This window comes from Aphelocoma coerulescens, chromosome 12 (genome assembly GCF_041296385.1).
Source record: "Aphelocoma coerulescens isolate FSJ_1873_10779 chromosome 12, UR_Acoe_1.0, whole genome shotgun sequence".
In the NCBI taxonomy this organism is placed as follows: Eukaryota; Metazoa; Chordata; class Aves; order Passeriformes; family Corvidae; genus Aphelocoma; species Aphelocoma coerulescens.
Window position 1 is genome coordinate 21,145,000 of NC_091026.1, and position 17,693 is coordinate 21,162,692.

The window sequence follows — 17,693 nt, forward strand, 5'->3', positions numbered from 1 at the left end:
GCAGGGGGATGGGGACAGCCGGGGCACCAGGAACACTCCAGACACCCACCACATCAGCACTGGTCAGCCAAGGGAAGGGCTTCACTCCAGGGAGATGGGGACATTGCTCTGGCTTGTGCTGGAGCAGGGAGGGAAACATTCAAAGAAAAATATTAACACAAACCAAATCGCACCAAAACCCAGCATATCCCAGAGCAGCACTGGCTGGTGCCAGTACTGTCCCTCCCACAGCTGATGAGCTATCACTGGGCAGGGCCAGGGGAACTGACATCTGAAAAACACTTTGCCAGTTTCAAGAATCAATCTCATCTGGCAAGTCTTTTCTCCTCTCCACAGGAAATTAAACATATGCTCACAGGGAATGTCTCCAAACACATGCACACCCACGTGGGAAAATCTCTGCCACATCCCTGGGGCTGTGGTCACTCCTGCTGCCCTGCCCCAGGGGACTGAGCTGTTGGGCAGCCCCAGACACCGAGGGTGCCAAAGGCAGAGGGGATCAGGCAGGAAAAACGGCACTAAATGGCCCAACATGGGCATAGTCCAGCCAGAAGTAATGAGGGTGCAATTAATGTACAGCCTTAGCAATTAATATACACCCTCAGCAACAAAGCCAATGCAACAGAGAATCTCTCAAATGTTCACAAGACCAGGGAGCTCCATGAAAGTCAGAGCTGCTGCCCAAAGGGACCAACCTGCAGCCATATCTGAGCTGAAACAACAGCAGGGGCTGCCAAAACCCTCCGAACTGAGATGCCTGGGGTGAGCCGCTATCTGCAGGTGGCCCCAGCTCTCACTGGGAAGGAATGCTCCTCTCTGCACCCTGGGCTCCATGCTGGCTCCCCAGCGTGGCCCACGGCTGTGCACAGATGCCATTCCCAGGCAGAGCCACTCCCAGGGCAGTCGGACTCAGAGGACGCAGGAGGGACGGGGCTGCCACGCACAGTCCCTGCCATGAGCTCACAGCAAGCTCTGGGCACCCACAGCACAGTGCTCTGTTTTAGTTTTAAACATGGATGGAAAATCTTTACCTCATTTGCTAAAAGCACTTTAATGTCTTTGCACGGAAAAAAACCACTAAAATGTATCAGTAATTTGGATTATTTGATTCAGTCAGCACGACTGAGAGTACTTGCTTCACTTCGAGTCCAGGTTCAAAGCACTAATCACTGAATTCTGCATCATTTCCTTTACATTTCATTTGTGTCATTTTTTCATTCATTAGTGAAGAGTGTGACAGGTGCCAGAGTGCCCTTAGGTGCCCCTTGGAGCCCACAGAGTGAGTGGCTCTTGGATCCAGCCAAGTACTGAACTGCTGGACCCATCCAAGTTAAAGGCAAGTCACCCACAGAGCATTCCTTGGTGGTCAACTATTCCAGAGATGACTGGAGGAAGCTGAGAGTTCATTTCAGCACCTCAGAGGGTTCTAGTGTTGAATGAGGTCCTGGTGAGGCAGAGGCAAGGCCTGGCACTGCCACACTCCAGCACTGTCCTGCTCCAGCCCTGGCAGCATCAGGCCAGGAGCGCTCCCAGAGCTAAAAGCAGGTTCTGTGCTATTTCTCCTCACCAGTGGAGAACGGGGCTGGCTGGGACAGCATCTTCCACCCAGCCCTCATCCTGCCATGTGCCATCTCACAGCGGTGCGGTTCATCCAGGGCGACGTTGGCGCTGCACGAGGAAACACCATTTATCCAGAAGAAGAAAACCAGAGTCACCAAGAAGGAATTGTTGGGAGCTGCTGCTTCCCCAGTCACCCTTGTCTAGAGCCCAGACAGGCCCTGCTGTGGCCCTCAAGCACTGCCACGTGCTCCCTGCAGCACCATGGCTGCTCCTGCTCAGCCAGAGCCAGCCCCGGCCCCGCTCCGCAGCAGCGCTCTCAGCAAATTCTCCGTGCAGACAATGCCACCGCAGAGCTGCCCTGCTGTGATGAGCACATTTCACCCTGTGACAGGCTGCACTTTGGACATACACAACACAGCTTTCCCAGGAGTCTCTTATTCACCCAGTTGCTCAGAGAGGCAGACACAGAGTCATGATTTTATCTCCTCGTCTTTTTTTATCACCTGGCTCATGTCCAGTCCTGTGGTATCTTCCAACAAGGGGCATCAGCAAGACTCACCACGCACCCACCTCAGACACCACCATCACTTCCAAGCTCCCGGAGCCCCTGGGAGAGCCTCTGCTCAGAGGGGCCAGCCAAGCTCCTGCAGCCCCTGCTCCGTGCCCTGCACCCCACAGCAGAACCCCAAATGGGGACAGAGCAACTCAGCGCACCCTGACCAGGCCCAGCACGCAGCTCTGCTTCTAGGGCACTGCAGGCACCTGCCAGCCACAAGTTCCTTGAGCCCCAAGGGCCCCTTTGCTCTGGTGGGCTGGGCAAGGAGCAGAGCAGCTGCCCAGTAGCTCTCCGATGCAGCAGACGAGGAAGTGCTTACACACACTCACCAGTTAAAAGGCATTTTTAACTTTAGAAGGAAATCAACACACGTGTCAGTGCGCAGCAGTGTGGAAAGGTAATTTAAATGCAAATACTGCATTCAGCCCATGGAAATTAATAAATACATTCAACTTATTGTTCACACTTAGAGTTAATGATTATTACACCTCAGCCGGGTAACTGGACCCTCTGGAGAGAAACAGAAAAGGTATTAATTTCAGTTCAATCAGTCAGTGAGAGCCTGCACAGCACCTTCCCCCGGAGCCACGGCAGTGCCCGGCCCGGCCCAGCCCCGAGCGGGGACAGCGGCCGGGGAGGGAAGTGAAAGGGGAAAGGAAAGGGGAAAGGAAAGGAAAGGAAAGGAAAGGAAAGGAAAGGAAAGGAAAGGAAAGGAAAGGAAAGGAAAGGAAAGGAAAGGAAAGGAAAGGAAAGGAAAGGAAAGGAAAGGAAAGGAAAGGAAAGGAAAGGAAAGGAAAGGTCGGGCAGGGTCGGGTCGGGCACGGCAGAGCCGGGAAGGGCAAGGCAGGGCGGGGTCAGGAAGGGCAGAGCAGGGCAGGGTCGGGTCGAGCAGGGCAGGGTCGAGCAGGGCAGGGCAGGGCAGGGCAGGGCAGGGCCGGGCAGAGCAGGGCCGGGCAGGGCAGGGCCGGGCAGGGCAGGGCAAGGCAGGGAAGGGTCGTTTCGGGAAGGGTCGGGTCGGGTCCCCCCTCCCCGCGCGGGTCGCTCGGCCCGGCCGGGCGCGGGGCGCTGCTGCCCCCTGCTGGCGGCGGGCGGACACGGCGGGGACACTCCGGACACCCTCCGGACACCCTCCGGACACCCTCCGGACACCCTCCGGACACCGGGCCCGCCCGCCGCAGGACGAGACGGGCACCGAGCACACCCGGTGCACACCTTGCACTCAGCCCGGAGAGGCCTCATGAGTGTCGCACACAGCTGGCACCCTCAAGGGCCTGGCCAGGGCCCTGCTCCTCCATACGCATCCGCTGCCCAGGGACCTGCTGGAGCCACCCCCGCGCTTTCCCCCGAGGCGGTGCCCAGGATGCTCCCGCGGTGGGCACCGGGCCGTGTCAGAACCAGACCCTGCTGCTCTCGGTGCTAAGGAGAGGGTGGTGACCGGTACAGGGTGGGCCTGGCAGTCCAGAACTTATCCTATCCTATCCTATCCTATCCTATCCTATCCTATCCTATCCTATCCTATCCTATCCTATCCTATCCTATCCTATCCTATCCTATCCTATCCTATCCTATCCTATCCTATCCTATCCTATCCTATCCTATCCTATCCTGCCCTGCACTCCCCTCCCCTGAGGCTGTCCCCATTAACCGGTGAGGTGTAATTAAGGACGGGGTGATGTAGGTGGAGCCCCGCCTGCAGCTCAGCCAGTCCTCCCCCTGCTCATGGCCCACACAAACCCCTCCTCGAGCATCACCAGCTGCGTCTGCAGCTGCCCCACCTCAAGGATGGATGATGGATGGAATCAGAGAGGTCTCTGCCTCTCCACGCTGCCAGGATGGGAGGAAAGTGAAGCCATGAACCAGCAGCAATAAAAAAAAAAAAATAGGAAGAGAGATAACCCAGTGTGAGTGAACATCCAGCATGGTTCCTTGCAGCTCGGGTGCGAAGGGCTCTGGGGCTGTTTGTTTAGAATCGGAGTTTTTTATCCTCTCAGCAGCCATAAACAGCACCCAGAGCCCAGCTATAGGGGCAGGACATGGTGTCTGTATTGCCCAGGGCAGGATGCTGTGGGGCGCAGGAGGGCTCTGCACTTTGACAGCCCACACTGGCACCTGGGAGAGGCAGAGGCTAAGGGTCTCCCATGTTCCCAGGTTGCAGTATCACCTGCTTTGGTGTGACACTTCCCCATCCTGCTGCTCCCACACTGGGCCATGGGACAGTCTCTGCCTCAGAGATTGCTGACGAAGGCTGAACCTTGCTGTCTGCAAGAGGTACATTAGCCCCTGGTGAGCCCACCCAAAACTAGCCTGAACAAACCTGACTTATAAAGCTGCCTGTAACTCCAGCCCAGGAGCTGAATCCCAACCTCCCATCTGGAGCCACAGCAGCCCACACTCCAGCCCTGAGGTCAGCTCCTGCATGGGGCCCGGGGACAAAGGGCACAGCTCCCATGGTCCATTTACCACCCCAGTTGTGGCACTTAAAGCCTCACTGTCAGAAGAGAGGACGAACAGCTTCACATGAGCCTGGATTAGGAGTACTGCAGAACAGGGACTTTTTAATTGAAACTATTATTGGTAACAGTGACATTGACTGTCAGGCAAAGGCTTCATTTGGCTCATTGCCAGTGTTGCTGTGGGGACCTTCTCAGCTAGAGGTGAGCCTGCCTGGAAGCATTTTGGATGCAGGACAGACCCTTGATGAACCTAGCAGTGCAGGCGCATTGGGAAAGCTGTTTAATTGCATTGTTTTACTGAACCTGGTGATAAATCTCATGGGTTAGAGGTGCAGTGCAGCAAGGTGCTGCTTGGCGAGCGCAGAGCCCTGGTGAGGTGGGACCAGCTTGGCTGGCAAGGCAGTGACTGCCGAGGGGGCTGACAGAGCTGGGCAGGACGGTGCTGCCTGGGCACCTCCATGGCAGGATACCGGATACACAGCGGGGCTGAGCTGAGCACCGAGCACGCTGCCACGGACAAGGTCCTCCTGTGCTTCCTGTGGTTCTCACGTCACCGAGCTGGCTCTAATTGATTCTGTAAAAGCCAAGGTAGACAGTCTCAAGGCCCATGGTGCCTGCTGGGGACCCACCGCCACTGCAGGAAGGGACTTGGTTTGTCCCCTTGGCCGTGCTATCCCCTCACTTCTATGCTCCTTCCCTTTGGGAGGAGATCACTCTTGTCCCATTTGCCACAGAGCGAGCACTAAATAATCTCTGCTAAAGCTCATTTTGACATTTGCTTTCATCTGCCCTCATTTGTGCGCTGCGGGCACAGTCCCCTTCCCAGAGCAGAGTGTGAGGTGTCCCCTGTGGCAGGGCAGGGGGCTCCCCCCTGTGGATACAATATTGCTGCCAGCAAGAATTTCTCTTGCTTCTTTCCAGTGCCGTGAGATATTTTTCTCTCTCACGGAAGACATTAGCAGAGTTCTATAAACTATGAACACCTGCGACCTTGCAAACCTTTGTTTATAGTAGAGTAGAAAAATATTGTGACAATGGATGTTTTAGGATTTTAGCCAGTCACCCCAAGGGGTGGCTGATCCTCTGACCAATTAGACTATGAAGAAAAAAAGTCTTATATAAAAGAGTTGTAAAATAATTAACTAAATCAATCTTGCTGCACAATTCCTGCCTGCTGGATCTTTCTTCTCCTCCCTACCACTGTGGGATACCGTGACACCCCCAATGGGGGGATATGGCGGCTGGCACAGATCAGCACAGGTCCTGCCACCTCACTGGAAATGGGCAAATCCCTTGGAGGTGGTGGGTGGGTCATTTTATTCACCTACATCCTTCTTTCCTGTGTTTGCACCATATGCCCAGAGCTGAAAGAGCCCATATGTCACCTCCATGGCCCATCCAAACACACAAAAAGGCAGCCGCTGAGCATCCAGGGGATGAGGGGTGGGGAAGAAGCACAGGCAAGAGGCAGCAAAAGTCTTCTGAAACCACAGACAACATTTTTGAGAAAAGTTAAGCAGTTTATTCAACAGGATGAGTCCACACCCAACCAGTGGCTTCATTTACATGGCATCACCAGCACACACGAGGACCCACTCAGACACTCTAGCTGACGGCATCTCACCATACATTACAGAGACAACACCAGAGGAGGAAGAGGAGGAGGAGGATGACCGGTACAGTGGGCAGCAGCCGGCGGTTTCCCACGGCCTCCCGGCATAACCAACCCCGTCCCCACCAGACCTCGCAGCCCAGCCACGCGAAGCAAATCAGACTCGGGACATCTACTGCCGCCCCGCGAGAACCACAACACCGCTAGTTCAATAACATACCCGGGGATACAAAAGCGACCTACCAGGGACTTCAGCCTAGGGAACAAAGTGCACCGTCATCGCCGCCCCGGAGCGCGCGCTCGCCCCTCGGAAGGGGCCGCGGGGCCGTCGCGCTGCCCCCCAGCACTGGGGCAGGCCCGGGGCCCAACTGCCCCGGCAGAACGGGCTGGGCGGGGCAGGCCCGCGGAGCCGAGCCCAGATCCGCGCTCGCTCTGCACAGCAGAGAAACAGCTGCCCCGTGCAGCCGCCCTGCCAGGGCCGCGGTCCTGGGGCACGAGCACACCCAGCCTGGGTCCGGCGGCAGCTCGGCCGTGGGTTGTCACAGTGAAGCTCTGTGAACTCTGAAGCCCACACACAGTCTGTGCCCTCGGGGAGGTACCGTGGATCGGAGTCAGTCACTCACAAACCATGAGCAGGTTCCAGTTACGATGCTCCTACAATGTATGTGGTTCAATTTTGTGCCAAGTTCGCTTAAAGAAAAATACATTTCTTCCCTTAAATTTACAGTAGTTAAAACTACACTTGGAATACCATATTACAAAGGGGGAGTTTATTCTCCAACAAAAAGTCTTGGTTCCCTTTTCATTAAACAGAAAAATGGAAGGACTTTAAAAGCAATCACCCCCAGCACAACACAACTGCCCAGACGAACCCATGTGTGCACAGCTCCCAGGCCTGAACTCCAACCGTTTGTTTTGGTGCTCAAAAAGGCACTTAAAGATAAGAAAATAATTGTATTAAAAACTCACAACAAAACAAAACAAAGGAAAATGAAAGGCAATAATTTAATAGAAAGACACTGGAACTTGTACCGTATGGTCAAAAGCAAGAAGGGAGGAAATAAAACCCTGAATGAAGATGGGTTTGCTCTCAAGTCATCTCGGAAAGCATATAAAAAACAGAAAACTGGCAAAGTGAACGTTCTCCAGGAACTAAATGGAAACAAAAGTAATAATTACTGGCAATGGATACACAGCACTCGTGCCAAATGGATCCTTCCCTCTCCCAGCACAAGGTCCATGACCAGCCCAGCCTGGCTGAACATCTGTGCCAGGCCGGGCAGTGGCCAGGGCTGTGACAGGAAAGGGGGATGATGGAGAAATAAACACCAACATGAACCAATTGTGGTCATTACAAACGCCAAGGACGTTCACAGACAAGCACACACACCATCTGCCCTGCCAGTGTGACAGGGAGGGACATGGGCAGAGCTGCTCCCTACGGGCTCTGCGAGGGGTGCCGGCGGCTTTGCTTCCCTTCGGGATTACTATTATTATTACTGGGTTTATTTTTACATCGAGCTACCTACTAAGTGCAAAGATTTGTTGAGTGGCATCGGCTTTTATCTAATTTTAGCCTATCTTTGTACAGTTTACAGGTTAACAGTTACTTTCGAGCAGTTAAGCAAGTATAGCAATATATACAGGGCTGGCAGAGCGGGGTGTGAGGGGACACGTGCGATGGGCACGGGGCAGGCACCAGCCGGTCCCAATGGTCCGCAGTGTCAACTCCGTGCCCGGTGCACAGAGGTGCAGGTGTGGAGGTGCAGATATGGGGGTGCAGCTGTGAAAGTACAAGCATGGAGGTACAGGTACAGAGGTACAGGTGTGCATGTACAGGTGGTCTTGCGTGAGTGTGAGCTCGCCAGCCGAGGAGACACGAGCCACTGCAGGACTGACAGGCTCTGCCACCCTGCTCAACACCTCCACTGCCTTCTGGAAGTCAGGCTGCTTCTCCTGCAGAGCTGGGGTCCACAGCAGTGCTGGAGAGAGGAGGAAGATGAAGTGGGGGGACAAAGCAAAGCCCCAGGCAGGGTAGGTGGCCGCTGGGTGAGTCAGGAGGGCTTGCAGGCATCTTCGCCCAGGCACAGACAGAGCAGCAGGATCAGAGATGGCAGGAAGGAAGGATGAATGTTAAGGAGCCATTAGTACATGACCATGGGGAAGTGCCAAATCAAACCATGGGGCATTGCGTGGAAATCTGTACAAGGAAAAGCTGCAGGAGAAGCACGGAGCATCTTGGATTCAGTGCTTACAGAGGAGTCTGGATCATCAGAGAGGACCATGCAATGCCCAGCCTTCTGCATATTTTTTCTCTGGGTAAAACAAAATGTAGATTCCATTGCATAAACTCAAATGGTTGTATTACATGGTACAGTACAAAAAGTGCAAAGTATCACCCATCAGATCAGTTTTGCATCTGATGCAGTCAAATACGGCTCATGCTTCTCATGCAGGACAACCACTCTGACCCGAGACCCCTCCTCGCTGCTCAGGCCGGACTGTCGAGAGACCATTGGGTTGGGTTTTGATTAAAAAAAAAAAAACAGAAAAAGCGCATGGGGAAAGGGAGATGAAGAATCTCCAAACTCTGTAAGTTACTCCATGCTTTACCACAGGTTTGGTCACTAGACCTTGTTCACTCTGAAAACTTGCAGAGCAGCAGTGTTCCACGGTCCCGGTGCAGCACAGTGTCCTCCTCCTGCGTGAGGGTGATGGCACACACCTCTCTGTCCCCACTCATGACATTCACTTCACTCCATCCCACTCATGGCACACACCTTGCTTTGTCCCTGCTGCCCAGGGCATCATGGGCACATGAAGACATCTGAGGATTCAGGATTGGAAAGACTCTAGCTGGCCAGACACACACGGTAATTTATGGATTTCCAGCTCTTCTCCACAGCCCAGCAGTGAACAGACCCCACTGTATGCCCATCCAGTTTTTTTTTTTCAACGCCAAGAGGTACAGAAAATAAATTCCAGGATGGCCTTGTATTGCTTGACGCACAGCTGCTGCAGTGTGGACTTCCATGTGCGCACAGAGAGCCTTGGAAACCCAGACCAACCCACTGTCTCAAGAGAGGACATTTCAGAGCCAGTTTCTGAGGTAAATCTACTGTTTTAAGAAGTCACTGAATTCTGTACACTTTGTTTTTAATATATACTTCTACATTGAGCATGTTCTCCAGTGCCAACACGTAGACCTGCTGTCTCCTCCTGCTGTAGGACTGCAAGCTCGGGAGGTGTTTCTGCATGAATGGGGTGTGTGCACACCTATGTACATACACACACACGTATGTACAGCACCAGGCCAAGGCCACACACGTTTCCTTTCACAGAGGCTCCCCGCAGCAAGGCTCCGAGCCCTGCTCCTGCAGCGAGGCTTCGCCGCGCCCGCCCCGCTCCCACCATCCGGGTGCCGGCTCTCCTGCCGCAGTCCCCGTGTCCCAGCCTACATGGTGCCCGATTTATCTGCCGAGCTGCTGGGGAAGAGCTTCTCAGTGGGGGTGACGGCGGGGCTGCCCACCCCCGAGCTGCTGCTGCTGCTGGAGCGGTGCTGCACCACCGGCCGCACCGGCCGCATCGGCGGCGGCCGCAGCTGCGCCCCAGCCAGCCGGGCCGACAGCGCCGGCTTGAAGGTGGTCATCATCTCGGTGGTGGAGCTGCTGCTGCGCCGCATGGCCGCGTCGGGGTCCCGGATCAGGATGGTGTGCAGGGGGCTGGCTGGCTCCGAGTTGGCAGCGCCCATCGGGGGGTTCTTCATGGGCTCTAGTGTGTCCAGCACCACGTCTGGGGCCTGCTTGGCCGTGTTCTGCCTCTCCAGCTCCCGCAGCTCGTTCAGCGCTGTGCTCATGGTCTTCTCGATGTCCTGTGAATGCCAAAGGAATGTCTGCACTGTGCCACAGCATCACCTGCTCTTCTGCACCCCACCGTCCTGGCATGCCTGTCTGCAGAGAGGGTTTCTGACCTAAGAGCCCCCAGGGAAAACAGGAGCTTTGGGAGAAGGTGTGAAGCCCAAACTGGCCGCACAAAGGTACCCGGTGTTCCCCAGGTCAGCAGGAGGTTGATCACTAGCTAGCTCCAAAGGGCGTAAATCCTGAGCACCAGGAGTGATGGGGTGAACACCAGCCTGCCCACACAGCTCCCCCTCAGCACTGAGGCTGGCTTTTCCCCACAAAAGAGGCCCTGCAGCCTCCATTGCATGCATGGGGCCTCTGCTGTCCCTGTGCCCACAGGACATTGGCACGTGGCAGGGACACGCACAGGGATGTTTATCGAGTGAGTGGCATGACAGCAGCTTGCCATGGATATACGAGAGGCAGCAACAAGGCCTGAGGCAGCTGAGGAGAGATTGGCTCCAGCCCCTCACCACCCACCCACCTCCAGCCTCCACAGTCTGTCCACAAGGATCCCCCAGAAGGTGAACGCAGTTCAACCAGAAGTGCCCATGCACAGAGAACTAGCTACACTGCCTACGGCTGGGGTCTCCTGCACAAATGGAGAGGCCCTAGTTTGGATTTACTTAAATTCACCTTAACTTAATTAAGGCCACTAACTCAGCAAGACCATGGGAGAAGTAACTTAAGGCACCAGAGTCAAGTGCTGAAAAGTCACTCTAGTTAATGCTGTTCTGGTGTAGACAAGTCCTTATTTTATAACACCTACAAAATGCTCGCTAAGCCTCAGGTAAAGTTCAGCTGAAGGGAAATAATTATCAAGTTAGCTCCAATTCATTCTATTAAGCTGCTCAGATGATGAGTGAAAATATTCCCAAGCCCAGCAGCCCCACAGGCTTCAAGGTGAAAATTTACATCAGCTGAGTTAGCATCTTTTACAACAACAACCCAACACAGTTGGGTAACAGCTGTGACAGCAGCACCGTGACAATGTCTGAGGTGAAGGGGCTCTGGGCACTCCCTAGTGAGTTCCCCCTTCAGCCTCTTGGTCCTTTCCCAGCCCTCTTACCTCAGCAAGAGCTTCTGCTTCCAGAGATTTCTGATCTCCAAGACTGCTGTGCCGGGTGGATCCACAGGTCGATCTCAGTGGGTGGCTGTCAGCCAGGGCCTTCCTGTCTGGGAAATTGATGCTGCCTGCGCTGCCGAACGTCGCCATCCTGCGCTTCTCAGGACTCTCGATCCTGCCCCTGTTGAGGGGGATCTTGTGGGGGCTGCTGGGGCAGGCTGCTGCTCGAGGAGGGGTGTCTATGCCAGGCCCCATCCCTCGGGGCGGGCTGTGGGTGTCCCCGCCGCTGCGGCGCCGGGGGATGGCCGCACCATCAGACCTCAGTCGCACTCTGCAAAGAATCCAGCACAACAGCGGGTCAGCGTCTGCCAGCCTGACCGTGGCTGGCCACATGCTGCAAGAAAATTGTTCAGCTCAAACCAAACTCGAGCCCTCCAGCTTCAGAAGACTCAAGCAAGGGGGAAGACAAATATTTCAGCTAGTACCAAGAAAGGGACAGCATCAAATTGTAAGAGTAGTTTGGATTGCAAGAGACCTCAAAGGTCATCTTGTTTCAACCCCCTGCCATGGGCAGGGACACCTTCCACTAGAACAGGTTGCTTAGGGCCCCCCTCTGTACATATTAAATCCCCACTAGCAGTGCACATGAAACCCCCTCCATGCTCATATTATCCTGCAGTGCTTACTAGAGCCTTCCCTCTCATCCTGCCCTACCCCACACACCGACTGTTCACACCTGTGACAGCAACCACCTCCATGATCACAGGAAAATGAGTTACCTGCCCATCACTCCCCCAAAGCCATAGTCCATGATATGATCTGTTGGCGACTGGATGTCATTCTTGGAGGAGGCTTTATCATCCAGCAGTGGCCCGCTGCTCGCCTCGCTGTCCGCCTTCTGGCTCAGGCTGTCGGAGAACGCATCATCCCTAGGGAAAGGAGACCACATCAGGGACAGGGCTGTGCCCTGGGGAGCCAGGGCCCAGATGCCACGTGAATCCAAGCATCACCACTCCAGCAGCTCCCACTTTGTTAACAAGGAGCTGGACCAAGGCCACAACTTCACTGGGAGCTTGGAAACAGTGCACATCTTCCTCCACATCCCCTGCTACATCCCCTCTGTACTTATAATAGAAACAGCACCTGCAAAGGGCCCTGGGATCTGCCCACAGGCCAGGTGAGCACCAAACTATCCAGGTCAACGCTCAAAGGGGGAAGGCCAGTGGGAAGCCTGGGTCACATCACTTTGGGGAGTCCATGAGAGATGGGGTCCAGGTACACTGAGGTACAGTGTTTAGTACTTGTCCTTATCAGCCTGAATGAGAAAAAAATGGAGCCAATACATGGACAGGGAGAAGTGAACAGGCCCAGATTTCTCACCAAAGTCATTAAACCTCAGCAAAACTGACTGATTATTTTAGGTGACTGAAGTGGACCTTGTGCAAGTATAGGATTTTAACAACCCTCACCACTTTACTCACATGTCTTGCACCACGATGTACTGGTGGGGAATGAGCCCATCCACCCCATTGTGTCTCCCTTCCCACCAGTCTTCCGACGCCCGATGGTACAGCAGGAGTGAGGCCCCTTTCTTGAATGAGAGCTCCCGTGGAGATCGTCCAATGTAGTCAAACTTGGCTATGGCTTCAATCTGCTCCACCTCTGCACAGGAGAGAGGCACAGCAAGAGAGCAGCTCAGTTCAGCTACCACAAGGGAAGATGAACCCAAAAGAGCCATCTCACCAGAGCAGCACTGCTGCTGCTGCCCAGCGTCCCCAGAGCATCTGACACTGAGCACAGGCCTTCTTGTTTCCAGACTGATCAATTCTTATTGTTGTTCCAGCCTTTCTGGGACCTCTCTCAGACTCACAAACCACCGGCAATTACAAACAGCTACAAACCAGATGGGGAGCAGCAGGAATCTCCCTCTGTGCATATGGCATCCTCACCCACACTCCCATTTTCTGCCTTTGGTTACAGAACCCCATTATCCTCCAGCCTGAGATTTTGCCAAGCTGTGTCAGATGCTGTGATCAAACCCCACTTACCTTCTCTTCCCTTCCTTATCCTGAAGACAGTTTGGCCTGAATTACCGATGAACAACTAATGCCCCTTTGGGGATCCCCATGGAAATAATGATACCAGCTCCAGCCAGACAGCTGCTCTGCACCCCACCATCTGCAGCACCCTGCCTCACTGCTACCCCACTTTTCCTAATGTGAACTCTACCAAACACCTGTGACTCTCAAACTGGGAGCTCAGGGCCTGAAATACAGGAGGGCTGAGGCAGAACTTCACTTTGGAAGGTCATGAGCACACAGGGTCCTCTAAGCCTCTGGCCAAGGGCATCACAGCAGGAGCTGCTGGGGCACCCAGCACGGAGGAGCCTGTGAAAATGCCAATCTGTTTCCAGCTGGGGAACACTGAATCCTGAAGAAACCATTGCAACAACTGCAAAGCAGCAACAGTGTCTCTCTCCTCACTAACCACAGTGACCCACACTCTGCCTTGCTTGGGTAGCAGACTGCTGCCACTCCCCAGCTGCCCCTGCCACTGTCGGAGCATTAACGTGCCTTGATTATACGAGACTGGATCATTTCAATCCCCACCTGGACACTGGCAGACAGAAAAGGACAAAACAAAACAGGGCAAGCCTGCCCAGTTCCTCCAGATCTGCACATTCTGATTAAACACAGAAACTTGCTCTGCCCCATCGATGACTGTGGGCTCAGCAACCATCACTGTGTGAACCAACACTCTGCTTAGGGACCAAACCCACATGGAGAAGGGGGACACCAAAGGACACGGGAGATGCTGCATTGGACCTCTGCCCTATTCCATCCCCACCTGCGACAGGCCAGGCCACTTCAGCAGATTCATCTTCCCCACCTTAAGCAACCCCCACATGAGGGCAGAGTGTCTGGGAACACCACAAGAGGATCAACAGGAAATGTTATGGAGGAGACAGAGCCAGAAGGGCTCCTACAGCCCTGACACAATGCTGGGCTACCAGCAGGGCAAGGGGGAGAGGGAATATGTAAATTCACAAAGCCGTTCCTCTGCTGTACACTTGGCACCACAGTTAATCACTCGGAAACCCCAATCGGAGCCATTAACGTGGCCACCCAAGTGTGAAATTGGCTGCACAGCAGCTCCCTTGCCTCCCTCTGCCAGGCCTGTCGGCTCCTGCCTGGAGCTGAGAGCAGGCCTGGAGCCGCCCGGCCCTGCTTGCCCTTCCCTGTGCCCGGAGCCGCCTGGCCTCGCGTGCCCTTCCCTGTGCCATTCCTCCTCCCGTGGCCCCGCTTGCCAGGTGAGCCCATCCTCCTGCCCGCAGGCCTCACAGGGCAGACGTGTTCTGCCGAGGCAGGATGCAGCCGAGGCAGCAGCAGCTGTCAGAAGCAGAAGGTGCTCAGCTCCCCAGGGCCCTCCCAAGCCCTGCCATGGTTCCCTGCCCCACAGCGGTGCCCACGGCATTTCCCAAACTCCCCCTCATGGCTGGTGTTGCTGGGACGCAGGAAGCACAGTGCTGCCTCCTGCTCCAGCCCAGCCCTGCCAGCAGCCAGCCCGTCCAGCCTCTATCCCGCAGTGCTCGCTGCTCTCCTGCAGGCATGGCTCTGCTGACACGGACCCAGCCCCTGCTCACACCCTGCTCACCATCATCACTGGTGTGCGGCTCTGTCCCGTTGTCGTGGTCCACTTCATCAATGGTGCCCGGCTCGCTGTGCGGGCTGTCACTGCAAAGAAACACATCAGGCTGTCACACAACAAATGGCACTGCTCCCAATGCACTCAGCACACCTCATGTGTTGAGGGAGATGCTGCCCAGGGAGGTGGTGGAGACCCCATCCCTGGAGGTGTACAAGAAATGACTGGACATGTCTAGGCAACAAGGTGGTGGTTTGGTCAAAGGTTAGACTCGATCTTGGAGGTCTTTTCCAAGCTAACTGATTCTGTGATTCTCTGATTCTACGATTTCAAATCACAGCGTATCTCCAAACTTGCTCTGAGAACAGCAAACACCTGCACCACGAACGCCAGGCCCAGAATGTCACATTCTGTCGGCTCTTGTGTCTATTTAGTAGAGTTTGGCAAAACTAACACAAAGTGACACCAAGTTAAATGTCCCATTCCCTAATTCACCGTGAGCTTTAGCATTTTATCCTCTGCTGCACCAGGAAGGATGGTGGCAGGTGACTAGTATCAGGCACGGTGAGGTCTCAGAAATGTATGAAATTTGTAGAAAATCAGCTCAAGTCTGTTATTGATCCTGGTTTGTTAAACCCAGACCTGAATGCTGGGTTAGAATTCCAGCAACAAAGGGAACTGGAAGGTTTGGGTTAACCTCGGGCTGAGGGATTTCATCCAACCAGCAAGTTATGATGGAACTATGGGACTTTACTCAAAATTCCCAGCCTAGCAGGAATTTAGATAGAATTGACCTAAAATTCTGTTTCGTTGAACATGCTTCTGTGGATCTGCAACTCAAAAAATCTTCATCAATACTAGTATTTGCACTGGAAAAAGTTTCTTCTGATGTTTTTTACTGAGGTTTTCTAATACAAGAAAATGAAGTATCTGGTGAAACTGCCTGTTTTGACTGCTAACACTAAATCAAACGGTTCAGCGTGCAAGAGCCTCTTGGCCTGATGCAGGCGTTTGTACCCAGGAACCCTGCAGAGAGCTCACCAGTACTCCTCCCCTCCGGTCATGCACTTCTCATAGACAGGCCCTTCCAACTCTCGGTGGCTGGGGAAGATGCCCTCGTGGTGAATGATGATGGTTTTGATGACCTCATTGACATGGGCCTGGCAGGACACCGGATCCTGCCCATCAGGAATGTGCATCAGCGTGGGCCCGAAGCAGATGGCCAGGTTGTAGGGATCCATCATGTTCTCATCGCTGTACTGTGACAAGCTGCAAGCACATGTGTGAGGGAGCTGCCGTGCCTCATTCCCGCTCGCTTGGAAAACCTCCCACCACCAACCCCCACCGGCCCAGGACACATCGTCAGCGAGCTGCCCCCTTCCCCAGACACACAGCCACGGCCCAGCAAGGCTGGGGAAGAAGCCAAGCACAGCTCCACATGGCAACACCAGAGAGAACTCGGGCAGCAAAGACGGGGAAGCCCCGGCAAAAGGGGTGGCAAGGAGAAGCTTGGCGAAGCAGGAAAACAGACTCACTGGTTAAGGAAAGCAAAGAGGTATCTCATGACCACGATGACAGCCCGAGGCAGAGTGACAATGATCTGCTGGATCTGGTGCACTCTCTCTGCAGGGTTCTCAATTTCTGGAACACATGGACAGAAAGCACATCCTTTAAAACTTTCTCAGGACCAGACAGCTCAGCACCAGAGGGACTTGTTCCAGATCTAGTGGCCCAGTAAGAGAGGAAAACAAACACCTGTCTCCAGAGGTCATCCATGAGTTTGGCACTAAGGTGCAGGAAGAGAATGGGGCACACTGCTCCTCCAGAGGGGAATTTGTACGTTCAGATTCAGCATAAAGACCATATAAAGACATTTCCGTGGGTTTATTTTTAAAATAAATGTTTATGCATTATTTATTTCATTCCTCAACAACTCCTCTGTTCCTCAAAAGCCTGAGTCAATGTGGCACAGAAAACAGAGCACTGTTTTCTAGGGCAGATTTTTAAATGAGGTTTTTATTCGTGTTGCTCTTTTGGGCTATGCATTGGATCCTTCAGAGCCCTTCCACTCCTGTCTCCTACTGCTCTGAACAGGAATTAGAAATTCCTAGGAAATAGGTTAGCTGAACCAGTGCTGAGTCAGTACTCTCAGATTTGCTGCTCCCCACTCCACAGGGGTGCATAGAGCCCGGAGCTGCCATCAGACACCTGCTCCCTCCCTTGGGAAGGAGGTGACTCAGGGCTGTCCTGCCCTAAGCTATCCCTGTGTTCTGTAGAGAGTTAATCCTGTGGCTGCTGTTTCACAGGAAGCAGAGGACAAGCACCAGAGCTTTTCTGGAGCAGGCAGATCACACAGAAGTGTTGCTCTAGCTCAAACTATGCCATTTGCTAATCACAATAAAATTCACTGACAACATGTAGCTGGGATGCCATTTAATCAAAATTCTGAGCTAAATCCCACCTCAGTGCCAAGATGGATAGCTTTATAGTATTTAATGTGGGGAATTTTTCCATTTGATTTATCCCATCATTGCCCGCTGGGTTCTCTACTTCTTCAGTTTGGTTTTACGTAAGAGGATGTTTGTTAAAACAACTAAATACAAACTGGATAAAACCCTATGACAATAGAGATCTGTTTTGACACCTAGAGGAATAAACTCTCAAAGCACTTGCCTTTCTCACTGAGCAAAATGTTCCAACTGGGCATAATTCAGGAATTAACGGGGGTAACCATCACCACTGCACACATGAGGACAGCTCCATGTGGCCGCTGCAAAGTGCCTTTTGACCTGTCTATTGCCCATGTGCCTTTGAGGAACTTCCACATAAAGCCCCAGCCCTCCAAGAATAAAAGGAAAAGTCCTTCACCCTGCTTAGGCTGGGACACCAAGTGTGCAGCCTG

The 17,693-nt window shown here is 53.8% G+C and overlaps 1 protein-coding gene across 2 annotated transcripts in view; it reads right to left on the reverse strand.

The window, feature by feature from the left end:
• Nucleotides 1–6,068: 6,068 nt before the first annotated feature.
• The window catches only part of SRGAP3 (SLIT-ROBO Rho GTPase activating protein 3), an 82,916-nt gene continuing 71,291 nt past the window's right edge, over nucleotides 6,069–17,693 (reverse strand). For both annotated transcript variants that reach the window (XM_069027667.1, XM_069027666.1), the window contains exons 16-22: nucleotides 16,327–16,432; nucleotides 15,833–16,060; nucleotides 14,801–14,880; nucleotides 12,628–12,808; nucleotides 11,926–12,075; nucleotides 11,150–11,477; nucleotides 6,069–10,052 (exon numbers count right to left, since the gene is read on the reverse strand). In XM_069027667.1, the coding sequence (XP_068883768.1) occupies nucleotides 9,636–10,052; nucleotides 11,150–11,477; nucleotides 11,926–12,075; nucleotides 12,628–12,808; nucleotides 14,801–14,880; nucleotides 15,833–16,060; nucleotides 16,327–16,432 (1,490 nt within the window). In that variant the 3' untranslated portion in view covers nucleotides 6,069–9,635. The remainder of the gene's footprint in view (nucleotides 10,053–11,149; nucleotides 11,478–11,925; nucleotides 12,076–12,627; nucleotides 12,809–14,800; nucleotides 14,881–15,832; nucleotides 16,061–16,326; nucleotides 16,433–17,693) is intronic.